This window comes from Hemitrygon akajei, chromosome 5 (genome assembly GCF_048418815.1).
Source record: "Hemitrygon akajei chromosome 5, sHemAka1.3, whole genome shotgun sequence".
In the NCBI taxonomy this organism is placed as follows: Eukaryota; Metazoa; Chordata; class Chondrichthyes; order Myliobatiformes; family Dasyatidae; genus Hemitrygon; species Hemitrygon akajei.
The window spans coordinates 75,068,752-75,087,862 of NC_133128.1; the positions used below are offsets into that span (position 1 = coordinate 75,068,752).

Consider the following 19,111-nt stretch of genomic DNA (forward strand, 5'->3'; position numbering starts at 1 on the left):
TATTAGTCGACATTGACTATAATCTCCTTTAGTAAGGAGTAGAATTTCACTTTTATCCCAATTTATTTTGTAGCCTGATATTTTCCCATATTCTTCCAATCGAGAAGATAATTTACGCAGCGAATACAATGGGTTTGTTAAATAAAACAACACATTGTCAGCAAATAAATTAATCTTGTATTCCTCCTGGTAAACACTGAAACCCATAATATCTGGGTCCATTCTAATTAATTCAGCTAATGGTTCTATCGCCAACACAAATAAAGCAGGTGATAATGGACAACCTTGTCTAGTTGACCTTGTTAACTGAAATGATGTTGAAATTTGACCATTTGTCACTACTTTAGCTTTGGGATTAGTATTTAAGGTTTTAATCCATTTTATAAAAGATACTCCTAATTCATATTTTTCTAATACCTTAAATAAAAAATCCCATTCCAATCTATCAAATGCTTTTTCTGCATCTAAAGCAACTGCCACACTCATTTCCTCCCTCTTTTGTGCCAAATGAATTATGCTAAGTAACCGAGTTACATTATCTGCCGATTGTTTATTTTTGATAAATTCTGTTTGATCCATATGTATTAATTTTGGTAAGTATTTAGATAATCTATTAGATAAAATTTTTGCTATTATTTTATAGTCAGTATTCAGCAAAGAAATAGGTCTATATGATGTTGGTTTTAAAAGATCTCCTATCTTTTTTTGGCAATACTATTAAAATAGCTGTCGAAAAAGATTCTGGAAGTTTATGCGTTCTTTCTGCTTGGTATATTAACTCCATAAGAGGAGGGATTAGTAAATCTTTAAACTTTTTATAAAATTCGGGTGGAAAACCATCTTCTCCTGGGGATTTATTACTCTGAAGTGATCCTAGAGCTTCTTTGACCTCTTTTAATGTAAAAGGCATAGTCTAATCCCTTCTGTTCTTCTGAATTCAATTTTGGAAGAGTTATTTGTGATAAAAACCTTTCTATCTCAACATTATCATTTTGTGATTCTGATTGATACAGTTCAGAATAAAAAGTCTTAAAAGTTTCATTAATTTCTAAAGGTTTATAAGTAATTTTATTTACACTTGTTCTAATTGCATTTATCGTTTTGGAAATTTGGTCTGTTTTTAACTGCCAAGCAAGATTCTTGTGTAATCTTTCACCTAGTTCGTAATATCTCTGTTTAGTTCTCATAATTGCTTTTTCTGTTCGGTATGTCTGAAGTGTATTATATTGTAACTTCTTAACAAGTTGTCTTCGTTTTTCTTCTGTCATATATCTTTTGAGATTCTTTTTCTAATTTGGTAATCTTTTTCCAATTGATCTATTTCTACCATATATTCCTTCTTAATTATAGAAGTATAACTTATTATTTGGCCTCTCAAATATGCCTTCATTGCTTCCCATACTATAAATTTATCATCAACTGAATGTAAATTTGTATCTTAAAAAAAACTGAATCTGCTTTTTCATGAAATCACAAAAATCTTGATATTTTAATATTGAATTAAATCTCCATCTGTAAATCGATTCCTCTTTATCCATCATTATCATTGTCATTGTCAAGGGGGAATGATCTGACAATATTCTTGCTTTATGTTCCATATTTTTCACTCTGTCTTGAATATTCGTTGATAGTAGGAAAAAATCTATCCTTAAATAAGTTTTATGTCTATTTGAATAAAATAAGTAATCTCTTTCTTTTGGATTAATTCTTCTCCATATATCAATTAAATTTAAATCTTTCATCAATGATAAGGTTAATTTTGCTACTTTTGATTTTGTAACAACCTTTGTTCTATCTAAAACTGGGTCTAGACAAAAATTAACATCTCCACCTATTAATATTTTGTCATGTGCATCAGCCAAATTCAAAAAGGCCTCTTGTATAAATTTTACATCATTTTCATTTGGTGCATATTCATAAGAGTCCATAGTTCTGAAAAAATTTGACAATGTATAATTACATATCTCCCCACAGAATCAATTAATTCATTTTGTATTTTAATTGGTAAAGTTTTATTAACCAAAATTGCAACTCCCCTCGCCTTTGAATTAAATGAAGCTGCAATAACATTTCCAACCCAATCTCTCTTTAATTTCTGATGTTCTATCTCTGTTAAGTGTGTTTCTTGTAAAAAAGCTATATCTATTTTCATTTTCTTAATGTATGTTAAAATTCTTTTTCTTTTCACCGGTCCATTAAGCCCATTAACATTAAAACTTTAAAAATTCAGTAAATTAGTCATTATTTTTAACAGGGTTACTCCAATCTATAGTAATGCCTAACCTTTCAACCTTCATAGTACCTTGGGGAATCTTTTTAAAATTCTCTCCCCCCCCCCCCCCCCCGATTGTCCAGGCAAAGAAAGAAAGATAATAGAAAAATAGATTATAAAGAAAAAAATAACAAAATACCCCCCTACTAATGTTGTGAATAAAAAAAAACACAACATTACCCCCCTCCGTTGTGCAGGTCATGGCAATCGCCATGATTACACACGTGAGTCCCGTAGCAATCAATCCGAAGTTCCCCCAGCTCCCTTGTAACATAAAAAAGTATATATAAGAAAGAAAAAAAAATCACTACTCTCGATTAATATTTCTCAAATTTTTACCTTTCTCCTCCTGTATCATATAATTAAGAATATATTTAAATATTCTTCTATCCTTAAACATCCATCAACTCCATTCATTGTCCGTCTTCATCTTTAATCCATTTCACTTTTAAATCTTTGGCTGTGGTTAGCGAATATTTGGGAGTTCTTGTGCAAATTCTTCCGCATCCCAATAATCAGTAAAAAAAAATATTCTTTGTCCGTCATCCAAAAAAATTATCAGGGTTGCTGGGTGGCGCAATATAAATGTATAACCTTTTTCCCATTAAACTTTTCGCTGGGTTAAATTCCTTCTTTCTCTTCAAAAGGTCATAACTTATATCAGGATAGAAAAGAACTATTTTCCCTTCTATCATCAATGGCCTGTTTCTCTTTCTGGCACATTGGGCAGCCGCCTTCAGGATCTTCTATTTATCTCGATATCTTAAGCATTTTATCAAAATTGATCGTGGGTTTTGATCAACTTGAGGTCTTGGTCTTAAGGCTCTGTGAGCCCTTTCAATTTCAATTAACTGGATTCCTTCTTCCATTTCCAAAATTTCCGGAATCCATTTTTGAAAAAAATTTATTGGATCCTCTCCCTCTATACCTTCTTTAAGTCCAACAATCTTAATATTATTTTGTCTGCTAAAATTTTCAAGTACATCCACTTTTTCCAACAACCGTTTTCTTTTTGATGTCCAGGCAGAAATATTATTTTCCATTTTATTCACTCTATCAATGGTGTCTCCGGTCGTTTTTTCCAAGTTTTTAACTTTCTTGTCCATTTTGTCCTGTTTTTTCATCATTTTATCAAACATAATCTTCATATTGTTAATATCTTTTTTTATTACTTTTAATGCTTTTAATTCATGCATTATTTGCACCGGTTTTTTTAATGTCTCCAATATCACCTCCAACCTCTTCCTGTTGCTCTTCTTTATCTCTTCATCTTCATCTGATTTATCCAGAGAATCTGATTTCACCTCATATTCACTTTCACTTTCAGTTCCGATCATAGCTGGGATTTGTAGTTTGGGTTGCTCGTGTTTGCGCATGCCCCTTCCTTCACGCACGCGCAATTCCTGTTGCTCTTTTTTTTTGTAAACGGTTGGTGTTGCCGCAGTTTCCTGTTCTGTATCGCCGGAGATAAATTGCACTTGAGCCCGAGGCGCTTTCATGGCATCCGGCCTTGATTCTTTTCCAACTTGTGTTGTCTTCAAAGCAGTAGTTTTCTTCTGCTTCTGTTTAGGAGGCATATCTTAAGACAATCCTGAGTAGCTTGTAAGTAATTTTTAAAAGGTATTTACTAACTTTTCTTCACTTAAACATTATTTTACTGGTTTTTTTTACGGGAGAGCTGGATTTCCACGTCTTGATCCTACGTCATCACGTGACGTCCCCCGTCAGACAGCCTCTTGAACAATATTCTTCTTTCAATTTTATATCGATTACAACTCAGCAAAACATGCTGAACTGCCTCTGGGCTACCACAGTCACATAATCCAGTTGGATGTTTTCCTATTATCTTTAAGTAATAGTTTAACCCACAATGCCCTGACCTAAGTCTCATTAATTTCACCATATCTCTATGATTTAAAGAGTAACAGTCTGAGACATTTTTAACTAGAGGGTAACTAGAAAAGAAATGCCTTCCCTTTAATTCATTTTTCCAATCCTCTTGCCATTTCTTCTGTATGCCTTTTTTTTCATCCTACTTCTCGATTCTGCTCTGCCTAGGGGTATTCTAATTCCTACTTGCCCACTCTGTAAGGAAGACTTTGCAATGCTATCCACAATTTCATTTCCCTCCACCCCAGCATGCCCAGGTATCCATGTAAATCTGACTTCACAACCCATCTTCCCTACTAGCAGTTGGACCTTCCAGCTACAGGTGTATTTTTAATACAACCAATTGAAACACCTTGACTGCACACAGGTGATCTCCATTTAACTAATTATGTGATTTCTAAAACCAGTTGGCTGCACCAGTGATGATTTAGTGTGTCTTATTGAAGGGGGTGAATACATATGCAATCACTTACTTTGTGATAAATAGAAAGCATCACTGCTCTACCTGTGCCCACAAGAAGTTGTAGAGAGTGTAGACACAGCTCAGTACATCATGGAATCAGGCCTTCCCTCATTGACTCTATGTACACTTCTCACTGCCTAGAGAAAGCAAACAGCATAGACGCTCTCTTTTCTCCTTGCACTCATTGGGTAGAAGATATAAAAGCTTGAAAACATTTACCAGCAGGATCACAGCTAAAATGTTCACTGTTTCTACCCCTCCATGGATGCTGCTGGACCTGCCAAATTACTCCAGTGCTTTGTGTGCTTTGCTTAAGGATAGCTTCTATCCCACTGTTCTTTGACTGGTGTATAGTTCCCTTCGATCGCTCAATCTGCCTTGTTATAACCTTGCACTGTATTGTCTACCTGGATTACATTTTCTCTGTAATTATAACTCTTTATTTTGTATTCTGTTATTATTTTATCTTGTACTACCTCAATGCACTGTTGTAATGAATTGTTCTGTATAAATAGTATGCAAGACAGGTTTTTCTTCTGTACCTTGGTACATGCCCATTTTAACAATTTTGTTTTTCAAAAAGGTGAGGATGGGTCATTTCTGGTCCGTGTTCCCAGTGTATCCGAACATCAAAAGCCAATTGCAACCGGTGAAGTACAATCCCATGGCAGTTCAGATGAAAGTAATGCAAACCATCCTTTATCTATCATCTGTGGAGCAAATGAAAGGTAAAAATCCAGACTCTTCAATAGCTGTTCTTAAATACTTACCGTAGATTCCATACTACAGAGCGCACCTGATTAAAAGCCGCAGGCTCTAATTTTAGAAAGAAAATCAATTTTGTACTTGTACAAGCCGCACCGGATTTTAGGCCGCAGGTGTCCCACGTTGTAATATGAGATATTTACACAGAAAGATATTACACGTGAGGATTTTTTAACTTTTAATTAAATCCGTATGGTAACATAAACAAATACATATTGCAAATGCTTTTTTTCGAACCGTGCCTGTAACACGGCTACTTTTAAATATACATACGTATCGGTAACACACAAATTACGTTGCGTATACTTTTTTACTGAACAGTGCACGAACAACATTCCAATATCTCCTAACGACTGGTAAAAAAATATATATACTGCAGCCTACCAGGAAAAGTTATTGATCACCTTTAACTTAAAAGCAGCGTTCTCGCGCGGGTCTAATGCGCTCGTCTAATGCGCTCCCCCCCCACCTTTCCATTTATCGCAAACCGGTATTTCCCACAAGACGTGGCGAAACCGGATGTGACGTCATAGCATCCTGGGATGTAGTACAGAAAACAAATATAGTTAAAACACTTCTAACTTTAACTAGAAAATACTAACAAATGAATTACTAAGCGAAAATATTATAAACTAAATAACTGCCATAAAGGCAGCACAATGCTTTTCTTCGAGTGTTTTCCATGTTGATGAGGGTGAGTACAAATGACTGATTTACAATAATTTAATTGGGAAAGTGCGCTTGATTTATTGTACAATTTCATTGGACCTCTGTGAACTACTCATCAATTTTATTGGTCTACTGTTACGAGGCAAAATGTTTTTGGCGGCATGAAAAAAAACCATGCATTAGCCGCACCGTAGTAAAAGCCGCACTGTTCAAAGCGTGGGAAAAAAAGTAGCGGCTTATAATCCGGCATCTATGGTAATTGTTTCGGAAATCCAAAAAGAACATAAGGAACCAGAGCAGGAGCTGGTTAATGGGGTTCTAGAATCTGCTCAGCCATTCAATAGATAGTGGCTGATCTAATCTTAGCCTTGTTTCTACTTCTCTGTGCTGTCCCCTTGACTCCCTTGTAGTTCAAAATCTATTAGTTTCTGCCTTAACAATATTCAATAACTCCACCATCACAGATGTCAAGGGTGGAGAATTCCAGAAGTCATGGGGCTCTGGGAGAAGAAACTCCTAATCTCTATCAGAAATGAGTGAGCCCCCCTCTGAAACAATGCACATCTTTTTCTAATACCTATTCTAAAGGAACATACTCCTGGCATACACCCTGTCAGTCTCCCTCAGAGTCTTTTATATTTCATTAAGTTTATGTCTCATTCTAAAAATCCAGCACCCTTTTGCCTTGGAATTAAAGGAGTGAATCTTATCTGCACTGTGTCCAGTGCAAAATATTCCCTAAAAATGGAGGCCAGAACTGATTTGGTATGGTCTCTCCATTGCCCTGTGAAGCTGTGGCAAAATATCCTTTCTTTTATTCTCTGTACTCATGCTTTTCAATAAAGGAGGACATTTCATTAGTTTTTCTAATTACTTGCTGCATCTGCATAGTGATCCTTTGTGTTTCATGCATTTGGAGATTTATACCACCACATTTTCTAATCTCAGTCTATTTTTAAAAAATAGTTTTGTTTCATTCTTTTGAATTGGATGACCTCACAATCTCCCACTTGCTTACTCACTTAATCTGCAGAGGCCCTGCAGGCTCTGTGTTCTGTGTCCAAGTCATTAACGTTGAATGAAGCAGTTACAAAACCTAGCATAGATATTCATGGCATCTCATGGGTTGCTTGCTGTTTGGAAGTTTGAAAATTACCTATTTAATTTTACAGATTGTTTTCTGTTAGTCTTCAAGGATTATTACTTCACATCTACAGTTTACTTTTTTTATCTACCCCATTTGTTAGGACCTTAAACAACTCCAGCAAATTTGTGAAACTCAATTTCTCTTTCACAAAAAAACAAATTGCCACCATTTGATGCTCTTCAGATTTTTCTCCTTCCACTTAAAATGGCAATGCATAGGAGATGAAATGGGTGACAGTTAAATAATAAACAGTACTCATAGACTGTATCTTCATAAGTAAACAAATGGAACTTAGACACTTCACTCAATTTTATCAGTAAGAAAACTTCCTGAATTTGCATGCTTTAATTTGATATTAGTAGTGCACTGACACAAATAAGAACTTATTTGCTTGTGTATTTTGACATCCATGTTTTGATTTTTGTGCAAGTAAAAATAAAACTTCTACCTTTTCATTATTACTTGAACCAGTGAATTAAGTGGAATACTTTATACTTAATAGTTTTAAAACCTTCAAAAATTAAATTATTTTGTTATTTTATACTTCAGACGTATACAGCTGCAGTTTCATTTGTTTGACACCCAAAGCTATTCTTTGCAGGAGACTTTGTACCACAGACGTTTCTGACCATCAGGAAATGTAACAACTTTTAAGGAAACAGTGCAGAGCTTCCCTCTTTACTGTTGCACCATAAAGGTGTTGTGATGTTCGTATCCCTGATGATAAACCCATCGCATCAAACATTACAGTAGTATTTTAATAATTTGCATTTCAAAGGCAAAGTGCAGAACAGACTATTTCCATATGAGCATAAGAAATAGGAACAGGAGTAGGTCATCTAGCCCATTGAGCCAGTTCTGCTATCCAATAAGATCATGGCTGATCTGGCCATGGACTCTTCTCTATCTGCTTGCCTTTTCCCCATAGCCCCTAATTCCCCTTCTATGCAAAAATCTATCCAACCTTGTCTTAAATATATTTATTGGGGTATCCTCCACTGCTTCACTGGGCAGAGAATTCCACAGATTCACCATTCTCTGGGAAAAGCAGTTCCTCCTCATCTCCATCCTAAATCTACTCCCCCAAATCTTGAGGCTGTGCCCTCCTAGTTCTAATCTCACCGACCAGTGGAAACAGCTTTCCTGTCTCTGTCTTATCTATCCTATCCCTTTCATAATTTTATATGTTTCTATACGATCTCGTCTCATTCTTCTGAATTCCAGGATTGTATTTATTGGCCCAGTTGATAAAATGTTGTACAGGTGGTCCCCGTTTTTCAAGCGTACGCTTTACGACAGCTCGCTGTTACAAAAGACCTACATTCGTACCTGATTTCGCTAACCAAAGAGGATTTTCGCTTTTATGAAAAAAAGACGCCCACTTTATTTGTGTGTTTACCCCGAGAAAGACTAACATGACAGTGAAGCCTTGTGTGGGCAGTTGTGTGCACATACGTGTACGTGCTGATTTTTTTTTCCTCTCCAAATCGATTTCAGCTCGCTGTCTTCCCGATTTTGATAAGTGAAACTACACCGTACATAAAATATTTCTACTTTATATAGGCTGTATATTTATCATATAATTTCTGTTTTTACTATATGTCTGTGTTATTTTAGGTTTTATGTGTTATTTGGTTTGATTTGTTAGGTTATTTTTTGGGTCTGGGAACGCTCACAAATTTTTTCCATATAAATTAATGGTAATTGCTTCTTTGGTTTACGACATTTTTCATAGGAATGCTCTACCTTCGGATAGCAGGGGAAACCTGTATTTAACATTCGTCCTTAAGATATATGGAGTTCTGCTTTCATATATTCTGTTTCTAGATTCAGTATCTGGAGTAGGGGAGATTGATACCATGGCTTACCTCACTACAGTAAAATGCGCTATCATTCAACATGTAAATTTACTCTTAATTGGGGATCCATATCCTTTAATTATCTGAGATTTTATTTTGAAGGCAGTTCAGATTTTTTTTAAACTAAAGCAAGCACCATTTGTTAATATGATTATTTTAAAACAATCTTGTAATGGAAAAGATCAAAATAATTTTTAACCTTATTTTTGGTAACATGTTTATAGTTTAATAGCAGTGAATATATCCTTGTTATTTTTCTTTCTAATTAACTTGCAGGTCAGAAAATGATCAAGTTGATGATCCCTTGTCTATGCCTTCAACAACTCCAAGGTTCGAAGAACTGCTTGATCAACCAGATAAACATTGTGAAATCAGTAAGTATTTGGCTAAGGAAGTACTGACCTAGTCTGTAGAATTTGACAAATAACGCTGGAGCTTGAAATGTGAATGTGATATCTGGAAATGCACACTTGATGAGATGAAATTAAAACAAAAATAAGGTTAATATTTAAAATTACAACCACTCAACAGAAGTGCAATAAGAAGCCAGGTGAGTTACTTAAATTAAGTAACCATAATAAGGGGAAGGAAGGGGCAGTTGGTGAAGACTTGAAACTTGTGAATTCAAATAACTTTATTTTCTTTGTTTACAAATAACTGGATGATATATGCTATAGTCTACCATTCTAGTAAAATTATTGGATGGTGGGGGCTCGATGATGGGTGCTGCTTTCTTGCAACAGCACTCCTTATAAGTGACGCACTGGCCTATAACCACTACCTTTGTAGGCTTTTCTGTTCAATGGCATTGGTGTTTCCACACCAGGCATTGATGCAACTAGTTATAAACTCTCCACCACACATCTGTAGAAGTTTATCAAAGTTACAGATATCATTAGATTAGATTTAACTTTATTGTCGTTGTGCCAAGTACAGATACAAAGCCAATGAAATGCAGTTAGCATCCAACCAGAAATACAAAGAATAGTGTTATTTACAAAATAACTGTGAATAAAAAGTAAGTGCTGCAGCACACAAATATAAAAGTACGGAGACAGTACAGTATGGGTGCAATACTGCTTAGCACTGTGATGTGAGGTTCAGCAGGATCACAGCCTCAGGGAAGAAGCTCTTCCTGCGCTTTCTGGTGCGGGAGCAGAGGCTCCTGAAGCACCTACCGGATGGGAGGAGAGTAAAAAGTCCATGGTTAGGGTGAGATGCATCATTGATAATGCTTTTCGCCCTGTCCAGGCAGCGTTTATGGTAGATGTTCTCAATGGTGGGCAATTGGGTGCCAATAATCAGCTGGGCAGTTTTCACCACATGTTGGTGTGCTTTTGCCATACCACACTGAGATGCAGTTGGTGAGTATGCTCTTAGTGGTGCAGCGGTAAAAGTCCATCAGTATCCTGGGACAGAGGTGAGCTTTCTTGATGCTACTCAGAAATAAAGGTGCTGTTGCACCTTTTTGATCGGGATGGAGGAGTTCAGGGACCAGGTGAGATCTTCGGAAGTGTGGACACCAAGGAATTTGAAGCTTGATGCCAAATCTTCACAAACTTCTAAGACAGTTATACCTAGCCTATATATCTGAAAAGGCAGGCTACATTACTTCTTTTCTTGGTTACCTTCCATTAACCAGATTTGAAAATCCATGTTGCTTTGCAACCTCTTGTCATCCCTCACCCTCCCTGCCGCCTTCCCATTCTAGTGGTGTTCATTCATTAGTTGTTTTCTAGGTCATTTAAGCCACTCTGGATCGAATCAGGTATACATAACTCCTATAAAAGCCATATACAGTGGTGCTAGGAAGTTTGTGAACACTGTAGAATTTTCTATTTCTGCATATGACCTACATTGTAATCACGTAAGTCCTAAAAGTAGAGTACCCAATTAAATAAATAACACAAAAGCATTTTGAGAAAAATGATCCAATATTAATGTATTTGTTGGATAAAGTATGTGAACCTCTGGGGTAATGCTTTCGACAAAAGCAATGTGGAGTTAGGTGTTGGTTATAGAGGTGCCTGCCCTATAAAAAAGAAACACAAACTCAGGTTATTGACAGAGCCTGCTCTTCTCAAGAAAGATCTGTTTATGTGCACCATGTGTTGATCAAAACAACTTTCAGAGGACCTTAGAAGAAGAAGAATTGTAGAGACGCATGAAGCTGGAAAAGACTACAAAAGCATTTCTAAAGACCTGAGTGTTCATCAGTCCACAATAAGAGAAATTGTCTACAAATGAAGGAAACTCAGTACTGTTGCTATTCTCCCTAGGAGTGGGCATCCTGCAAAGGTCACACCAGGAGCACAATGTGCAGTGCTAAAGGAAGTGAAAAAGAACCCAAGAATAACAGCAAAAGACCTGCAGAAATCTCTAGAACTTGCTAAAGTCTCCACTAGTGTGACCACTATAAGAAAAACAAGAGGGACACCATGAAGGAAACAGCTGTTCTCCAAAAAACAAAATTGCTACATGTCTCAAATTTGCAAAAGTCCACCTGGATGTTCTACAACACTTCTGGGACAGTGTTCTCTGGACAGATGAGACAAAAGTTGAATTTATTGGCAGAAATGCAGATTGCTATGTTTGGAGGAAAAGGGGCACTGCAGACCAACACCAAAACCTCATCCCAGCAGTGAAGCATGGTAGAAGGAGAACATCATGGTTTTGGCACAAACAAGAAAAAATCTGCAAATGCTGGAAATCCAAGCAATAAACACAAAATAAGGAGGAATTCAGCAGGCCAGCCAGCATCTATGCCTGCTGATGTTTTGTGCCAAGACCGGACAAGCCCCATGGTTTGCTTTGCCACCTCAAGGCCTGGACAGCTTACAATCATTGAGGGAACAATGAATTCAATATTGTATCAAGACTTTTTACAGGAGAATGTCAGGGTAGCAGTCCATCACCTGAAGGTTAATAGAAGTTGGATATGCAACAAGACGATCTGAAAGACTAGAGTAAATCAACATCAGAAAGGTTTCTTTTTAAAAAAAGGAAATTCTTGTTTTGGAATGACTGAGTCGGTTCTGACTTTAATCCTATAGAAATGTGAAAAGTCCCCAGCAAGCAGTTCATGCAAGGAAGCCCACCAACATCTCAGAGTTAAAGCAGTTTTGTAAGGAGAAATGGCCTAAAAATTCTCAGGCTGATATGCAGGACTGACTGATCAACATTTACTAGAAATGTGAGGTTGAAGTTATTGCTGTATAAGGGAGTCTGAAAGCAAAGGTTCACATACTTTCTCTAACAAATACATGTAATATTAGATCATTTTTCTCAATAAATAAATGAACAAGTATAATGTTTTTTGTGTTACTTATTTAATTGGGTTCTGTTTAGCTTTAGAACATACGTGAAGATCTGATCACATTTTAGGTCATATTTATGGAGAAATAGAGAAAATTCTACAAGGTTCACAAACTTTCTAGCACCACTGTACAGTACATTAGCTCCCTTCTTTATATTTTTTCATACTTTCCCACCCCCAACTGTTTGAATAACTTCACCTTGTCTTTGATGCTGGGGATTTAACTATTAAATCATGTCTCACTCAGCTTTCCTGAGTCCTGAAAGACCCCAGTCAGTCTGAGGTGACATCAATATCTCAAGCTCCATCATACTGAGCACTGGTATATCCCAGGGCAGTGTGCTCAGCTTGTTGCTGTTCACACTGCTGACTCATGACTATGCTATCAGATTCATGTCAAACTGCATCATCAAGTTCGCTGATGATATTACAGTGGTTGGCCTCATCAACAACAATGAGTCGGCATACAGAGAGGAGGTAGCGAAACTTCTCAAATGGTGTGAGAGCAATGTAGACAAGACAAAAAAGATGATTGTGGACTTCAAGAAGGCACACGTCGACCACTCTCCATTGCATGTCAATGGCTCCGTTGTGGAGAGAGTGAAGAGCACATAATTCATTGGTGTGCACATAACAGTCTAACCTGGACTCTCAATACTAGTCAAGAAGGCAGCAGCGGCTACACTTTCTGTGGAGTCTGAGGCGAGTAAGGCTCCTTGCCCCCCTTCTAACAAATTTCTATAGGGGCAGCATTGAGAGTGTCCTGTCTGGCTTCATCATTGTGTGGTAAGGAAACTGCAAAGCACTGGACTGCAAGACCCTATCGTGGATAGTTCAAACAGCCAAGAGGATCACTGGGGTCTACTTCCCCCTCTATTTGTGACATTTACCAGGAGAAGGGCCAAAGTATTATTGAGGACCCCCGCCGACCATCCCACAATCTCTGACCCACTACCATTGGGAAGGGGATACAGAAAGGGACACGAGAACCACCACACTGTGTAACAGCTTCTTACAGTCTCAGGCTGTGAGACTAATGAATAACCTGCCACTACCTGGGCCGTTTCCTGTTTACCTGTGCTATATTCTTTTCAAATCATATTTTATTAACTGAATTATGGCAACATTTTGTTTATGTCCTGTGTGTTATGTTTTGTGGGTGCACTGTGGTCTGGAGGGATGTTTCATTTGGTTGCAGATGACAATAAACTTGAACTTGCCTTCCTCTATGGACTTGAAGTATTCCTTGGGATCTTCCTGCTGTCTTACAGTCGGCATTTTGTTATGTAATTCCCTCCAGAAGCCTTTTGGCTACTCTTGAACAATTGATTGATTCACCATTCTAAGCTAGTTTGGGAATCCATACTGTTTGCAACAAAATATCATTTGGAAGTTTGGCCTCTGGATCTTTACATTTTTCCCTTTCCCAACTGCTATTATAGCATAATTTTAAAAGTGTCCCAAAAACACGTTTCTCTTCCCAGTAACTGTATCAGTTACAGTCAACTTCCAAGAACAGAAGAGACAGTGAATCCATCTAGTTTTATCAATCTTGCTTTTATCTGAGACTCTTGTTGAGCCATTTTTAGAGGTATAATCAGTCCTTGTATCATGCTGTCTGCTGATTATATTACAGTGTCTTCTTCTTAGCCATATTATCTCCATGTTCTACAGCAAAGTAGTATTTATGTTTTCAATGTTTAACTTAAGAACTGAAAATATTAGTTCTGCCTGTTCGCTTTATTGAATTACTTGTTGTGAATTCCATTTTTGTGGTTATAAAGAATCATTGGGGAGACATTTCAGCATATTTCCCCATGAAGGCATCTATTCCTTTTTACACAAGCCTCAGGCAGCCCTCTCAGTATTTCTGGTCTGTTGTTGGCTGCTTGGAATTTTTTCATCCACCTGTTTGATCAATATATCAGCATTATTTTTAAGAAAACTAAAGCATAACTAAATTATTAATGTTTATCACCTCAGTATTACTCCTTTGGAGTTCACCAGCACCTGCTGAACCATGGAAGGTTGTCAAATCCTCCAAAACATCCAGCCAACCTCTCTACCTACTTCCCTAGGTATTCTCAGATTCCCTTCACCTAGATTTCCATGAGCTCATTTCATGAATTTTGCTTTGTAGCCCTCTGATATTACCCAACAATTTTCTTTAACTAGCAGTCTTTCTCATTAATTCGGAGTTGCCGCATACCCTTCAATGTCTATCTGATGCTTGAGAAAACTAAAAACTACCAGAATCAATACATGTTGGATGTTGGTTTCTTACTTCCCCTTTGGGTTTTAATAAAGGGGCTGTAGTAGCAGCTTTCCATTCACTGATTTTAAAGTTTGCCCTTTGAAACACTGAAATATTCCATACTAGAGTTGACCACACACGTAGAATCTTAACATGTTAGATGGAATTCAAAGGCTACAACTGATAATTCTGCCAAATAAGTTGTCTGCTCTACCCTTAGGTGAATTCCTGGTAGCAGGGGTGTCAACTTCCAACTTTGTGCAAGGTTTTTGCTTGCCCTGCAACCTCCTGGTTAACAATCTCTTAGTGGACAAGTGACCAATCACAGTGAATGGTTTGAAATCTTTCACAGCTCAATAATCTGCTGATAAGGATGCTCATTATTGGAGTATCCTTCTTTAACTCATACAATCCTTGTGAGATGCCTGCTACCAGCATAGGTTTGCCATGTATTGTATTTCATACAAGGATACTCCACGAAGGTGAGAGTTAGTAGTAGTCACCTCAATCAAAAAGATTGATTTCTGCTTAATGCCCTGAATGCCAGAGCCACATGTAGATGTCATTCTTATTTTGCTTTTGAAAGTCCTAATTTCTGCTTTTCAGAGTAAATTATGTCATGCTAGCATAATCCCTGATATTTTTCAGGAATAACCAGTTCATCCAACGAAAGACCAGAGACCTGGAACCCCTATTATAATAATTCATTACAGCTTGTCTCAGCATTTTCCATCCTTATTACATACTTTTATTCACCAGTCCCAAGAACTGAAACTACATACAGTGCCTATAAAAAGTATTCACCCCCTTGGAAGTTTCCATGTTTTATTGTTTTACAACAATGAATCACAGTGGATTTAATTTGGCTTCTTTGACACTGAGCAACAGAAAAGACTCCTTCGTGTCAAAATGAAAACAAATTTCTACAAATTGGTCTAAATTTATCACAATTATTAAACACAAGTAATTGATTGCATAGTTAACTCCAAGTCAGTATTTAATAGATGCACCTTCGGCAGCAATTACAGCCTTGAGTCTGAGTGGATAGGTCTCCATCAGCTTTGCACATCAGGACACTGCAATTTTTTCCCAGTTTTCTTTACCAAACTGCTTAAGCTCAGTCAGATTGCATGGGGAAAGTGAATGAATGGCCTTTTTCAAGTCCAGCCTCAAATTCTCAATGGGATCGAGGTCTGGACTCTGACTTGGCCACTCCCAGGCTTTAGCTTTGTTGTTTTTAAGCCATTTTTGTGTAGCTTTGGCTTTATGCTTGGGGTCATTGACTTGCTGAAAAACATCTCCCAAGTCAGAATTCTCTTGCAGACTGCATTAGATTTTCCTCTAGGATTTCCCTATATTTTGCTACAGTCATTTTACCTTTTACCTTCACAAGCCTTCCAGGTCCTGCTGCAGTGAAGCATCACCACCATGCTTCACGGTAGGTATGGTGTGTTTTTGATGACAAACAGTATTTGCCTATGCCAAATGTAATATTTAGACTGATGGTCAAAAAGCTCAATTTTAGTTTCATCAGACCGTACAACCTTCTTTTAGCTGACTTCACAGAATCCCACATGCCTTCTGACAAACTCTATCTGTGAGTTCATGTGAGTCTTTTTTTGCAACAGTGGCTTTCTCTTTGCCACTCTCCCATAAAGCTGTGACTGGTGAAGCATCTGGGCAACAATTGTATGCGGAGTCTCTCCTATCTCAGCCACTGATGCTTGTAACTCCTCCAGAGTTGCCACAGGTCTCTTGATGACCTCCCTCACTAGTCACCTTCTTGCACAGTCACTCAGTTCTTGAGGATGGCCTGCTGTAGGCAGATCTACAGCTGCCATATTCTTTCAATTTCTTGATGATTGACGTAACTTTACTCCAAGGGATATTCAGCGACTTGGAAATTTTCTTGTTTCCATCTCCTAACTTATGCTTTTCAATAACCTTTTTGCAGAGTTGATTGGAGTGTTCTTTTAGACAATAGGTGCAGAAGTAGACCATTCGGCCCTGAGCTTTGATTTTACCCACCAATCTTCTATGTGGGACCTTATCAAATGCCTTCTGAAAATCGAGGTACACTACATCCACTGGATCTTCCCCGTCTAACTTCCTGGTTACATCCTCGAAAAACTCCCAACAGATTAGTCAAGCATGATTTACCCTTGGTAAATCCATGCTGGCTCGGCCCAATCCTATCACTGCTATCTAGATATGCCACTATTTCATCCTTAATAATGGATAGCATCTTCCCCACCACCGATGTCAGGCTGACAGGTCGATAGTTCTCTGTTTTCTCCCTCCCTCCTTTCTTAAAAAGTGGGATAACATTAGCCATTCTCCAACCCTCAGGAACTGATCCTGAATCTAAGGATTACCAGTGCATCCGCAATTTCCAGGGCCACCTCCTTTAGTACCCTAGGATGCAGACCATCTGGACCTGGGGATTTGTCAGCCTTCAGTCCCATCAGTCTACTCATCACCGTTTCCTTCCTAATGTCAATCTGTTTCATTTCCTCTGTTATCCTATGTCCTTGGCCCATCCATACATCTGGGAGATTGCTTGTGTCTTCCTTAGTGAAAACAGATCTAAAGTACTCATTAAATTCTTCTGCCATTTCTCTGTTTCCCATAACAATTTCACCCAATTCATTCTTCAAGGGCCCAACATTGTTCTTAACTACTTTCTCTTCACATACCTAAAAAAAGCTTTTGCTATCTTCCTTTATATTCCTGGCTAGCTTGTGTTCGTACCTAATTTTTTCCTCCCCGTATTGCCTTTTTGGTTAAGTTCTGTTGTTCCTTAAAAACTTCCCAATCATCTGTCCTCCCACTCACCTTAGCTCTGTCATACTTTTTTTTAATGCTATGCAATCTCTGACTTCCTTTGTCAACCACTGTGGCCCCTTTCCCCCCTTTGAATCCTTCCTTCTCTGGGGGATGAACTGATTTTGCACCTTGTGCATTATTCCCAAGACTACCTGCCATTGCTGTTCCACTGTCTTTTCTGCTAGGCTATCCGTCCAGTCAACTTTGGCCAGCTCCTCCCTCATGTTAGTTTCCCCTGTTCAACTGCAACATTGACACCTCCGAGCTGCCCTTATCCTTCTCAAATTGCAGATAAAAACTTATCATATTATGATCACTACCTCCTAATGGCTCCTTTACTGCAAGATCGCTTATCAAATCCTGTTCATTACATAAAATAGTCTTGTCCCTGGTCGGCTCTTGTACAAGCTGTTCCAAGAATGCATCCCGTAGGCACTCTACAAACTCCCTATCCTGTGGTCCAGCACCAACCTGATTCTCCCAGTTCACCTGCATGTTGAAATCCCCCATAACTACTGCGACATTACCTTTGCTACATGCCGATGTTAACTCCCTATTCAACTTGCACCCAATATCCATGCTACTGTTTGGTGGCCTGTAGACAACACCCATTTGGGTCCTTTTGCCCTTACTGTTCCTCAGTTCTATCCACACAGACTCTACTTCACCTGACCCTATGTCCCCCCTTGCAAAGGACTGAATCTCATTCCTCACCAACAGGGCCACCCCACCCCCTCTGCCCATATTTCTGTCCCTACGATAGCACGTATACCCTTGTACATTCATTTACCAGGTCTGATCTCCCTGCAGCCATGTCTCCGTTGTCCCAACAACATCATAGTTACCCATTCGCACCTGAGCTTCAAGCTTATCCGCCTTATTTCTGACACTTTGTGCATTCAGATATAGAATTTTTAGCCCATTTCTCCTCTCTCTGTTTGAATCGCTGCCTATTGTGCTTAACCCAGCTCCCCGAACTCCTATCGGGCTATACGCCCCTAGAATTTTGTTGTCCTTCCTAAATTTACTTATTCTTTCAACACATTTAACTCCATGTTCCGTCAGACCATCCCTCTGTACATGTGTCCTCCTTATCATTTGTTCCGCCTCACCTTTCTCTACTACACACTTAATATTCCGGAACCGTGTAGTCCCCACCTGTCCTTTATTCTTCCTCTCGCTATCCTCTCTCACATTCTGGATCCCCGCCCCCTGCAAATTTAGTTTAAACTTCCCTGCAAGAATGTTAGTACTGCTCCAGTTCAGGTGTAAAACGTCCCTTGGGAACAGATCCCACCTTCCCTGGAACAAAGCCCAATTATTTACAAACCTGAAGCCCTCCCTCCTGCACCATCCTCTCAGCCACGTATTAATCTTTATAATCCTCCTGTTCCTTGCCTCACTCGCATGTGGCACAGGTAGCAATCCTGAGATTGTTACCCTGGAGGTCCTGCTCTTCAGCTTCGCACCCAACTCCCTGCACTCCCTACGCAGGACCCCCTCACTCATCCTACCCATGTCATTGGTCCCTACATGGACCACAACATCTGGATTCTTGCCCTCCCTCTTGAGAATAACCTGCACCCGATCTGAGATGTTTTGGACCCCAGCACCAGGGAAGCAACATACCATCCGAGACTCCCGATCTTC

The 19,111-nt window shown here is 38.4% G+C and overlaps 1 protein-coding gene across 11 annotated transcripts in view; it reads left to right on the top strand.

Annotated features, from left to right (window-relative positions):
* The window catches only part of ofd1 (OFD1 centriole and centriolar satellite protein), a 113,023-nt gene that overhangs the window by 71,089 nt on the left and 22,823 nt on the right, over positions 1 to 19,111 (top strand). For all 11 annotated transcript variants that reach the window (XM_073045796.1, XM_073045802.1, XM_073045803.1 and 8 more), the window contains 2 exons: positions 5,209 to 5,353; positions 9,342 to 9,439. In XM_073045796.1, the coding sequence (XP_072901897.1) occupies positions 5,209 to 5,353; positions 9,342 to 9,439 (243 nt within the window). The remainder of the gene's footprint in view (positions 1 to 5,208; positions 5,354 to 9,341; positions 9,440 to 19,111) is intronic.